The 1768-nt window shown below is 55.0% G+C and overlaps 1 protein-coding gene across 1 annotated transcript in view; it reads left to right on the forward strand.

Moving 5' to 3' along the window:
• The first annotated feature begins 477 nt into the window (after nt 1–477).
• LOC105519145 (iron/zinc purple acid phosphatase-like protein) overlaps nt 478–1768 on the forward strand; it is a 38032-nt gene continuing 36741 nt past the window's right edge. Inside the window, exon 1 of the mRNA XM_011952415.1 lies at nt 478–770. Within this exon, the coding sequence (XP_011807805.1) occupies nt 650–770 (121 nt within the window). The 5' untranslated portion in view covers nt 478–649. The remainder of the gene's footprint in view (nt 771–1768) is intronic.

A 1768-nucleotide genomic window follows, 5' to 3' on the forward strand; every position in this document is an offset into this window, starting at 1 on the left:
GATTGGGGTCACTAGGAGCAAAATGGAAGGCTAAGGATGGAGTAGACAGGCGAGATCCCGGCGGCAGGCAGGAATGCTTGGAATCTCGGGAGTAGGTAGGAGAACTGGGGTTTCTAACAGCGGGATGGAAAGCTGGGGATGGGGCTGCCGAATGCGACCTCCTGCACAGCCTCCACCCCACTCCCAGGCCCCCAGCACTGAGAGTGAGCTCTGGTTAGGAGCAAGGCTCCGGAATCAGGCCCTGCTGGGTTCATCCTGGCTCCATCGCATCCTGGCTGTGCAGTTGAATCACTCAGCTGCTCAGTTTCCTCATCTGTGATATGGGGATGACGATGCTCACAGCCACCACCTCATAGCAATGTCATGAGGCTTCCGTGAGTTCATCTATGTCAAGCAGTTGGCACACTGTGAGTGAGGCTCAGAGAGCTCTGCTGCTGCTCCTTAGCCATTCTTATTTTTGGTTTCTCTCTCCAGCGTCTGGATAACCACCTGTCTTGAAGGAGACCTCCCTGCCCTCCTGCCTCTGTCCCCCAGAGGACTACCAGATCATCCTCCATTCCCCAATCTCCCAGCCCTTCCTGCTGTACCTGTGGGGAGGTGATCTCAGTCCCTCCACTTTTCCCCTATCTGCGGTCACCACCCCACCACCATGCACCCCCTTCCTGGCTACTGGTCCTGTTGCTCTCTACTCCTGCTGTTCTCCTTGGGAGTCCAGGGGTCCCCAGGGGCCCCCAGCGCTGCCCCAGAGCAAGTCCATCTGTCTTACCCAGGTAAGTGTTCCTCACCTCTTTCTACGTCTCTCCCAGCGAGGCCCAGTGGTGCTTCATTGTTTGAGGGTTCAGGAATCCCCACCGTGAGCCCCTAAGCAGGTGGCTCATTTCTCCCGAGCCTCTGTCATCTGCCTCTGTGGAATGGGAAGTACAGGCCATGGTACACCTGGAAGTGTGCGGAATGATCACAGTGCCCAGCCCACAGTGAGTGCTCTCCTGCTCTCCAAAGGGGGCTGCTGCTGTCCTTGTTCATTGCATCTCTGTTTCGTTTCTGGGACCTGGTACATTTGTTTGTTCGTGCACAGCAGGCCTCAGAGCCCGTTTTGGAAGGAACCAGTGGATGAGCGATAACAGCTGGATTACCCAGCCCCTTCTCCATCCCTCCTCTCCTCTTCCCCACCAGGATGGCTGCCTCCCAATCTTTGATTAGGATCCTTCCACTGTCAGGGCAAGAGCTTGGACTCTGGACCCTGGGCAACCAGACCGAATGGGTTAGAATCCCATCTTTGCTATGTACCTGCTGCCTGATCTTGGGCAAGTGGCTTAACCTCTCTGGCCTCAGCCTCCTCATCTGGATAATGGGGTAATATTAGTGCAACCTCATGGTGAGGTGTAAATGAGTTGCTACCTGTAAAGAGGCAGAACTGAGGCTGGGTGTGGGGGCTCACACCTGTAGTCTTAGCAATTTGAGAGACTGAGGCGGGAGAATCACTTGAGGTCACGAGCTTGGGACCAGCCTAGGAAACATAGTGAGACCTCTTCCTCTTAGGAAAAAAGGAAAAGATCTTAGTCATGTGTGGTGGCAAGCATCTGTAGTCCCAGCTACTTGGGAGACTGAGGTGGGAGGATCGCTTGAGCCCAGGAGTTCAAGGCTGCAGTGAACCATGATTGGCCACTACACTCCAGCCTGGGCGACAGAGAGAACCCTGTCTGTTTAAAAAAAAAAATGTGGGCTGGGCGCGATGGCTCAAGCCTGTAATCCCAGCACTTTGGGAGGC

This window comes from Colobus angolensis, unplaced genomic scaffold, assembly GCF_000951035.1.
Source record: "Colobus angolensis palliatus isolate OR3802 unplaced genomic scaffold, Cang.pa_1.0 Scaffold34, whole genome shotgun sequence".
Taxonomy (NCBI): domain Eukaryota; kingdom Metazoa; phylum Chordata; class Mammalia; order Primates; family Cercopithecidae; genus Colobus; species Colobus angolensis.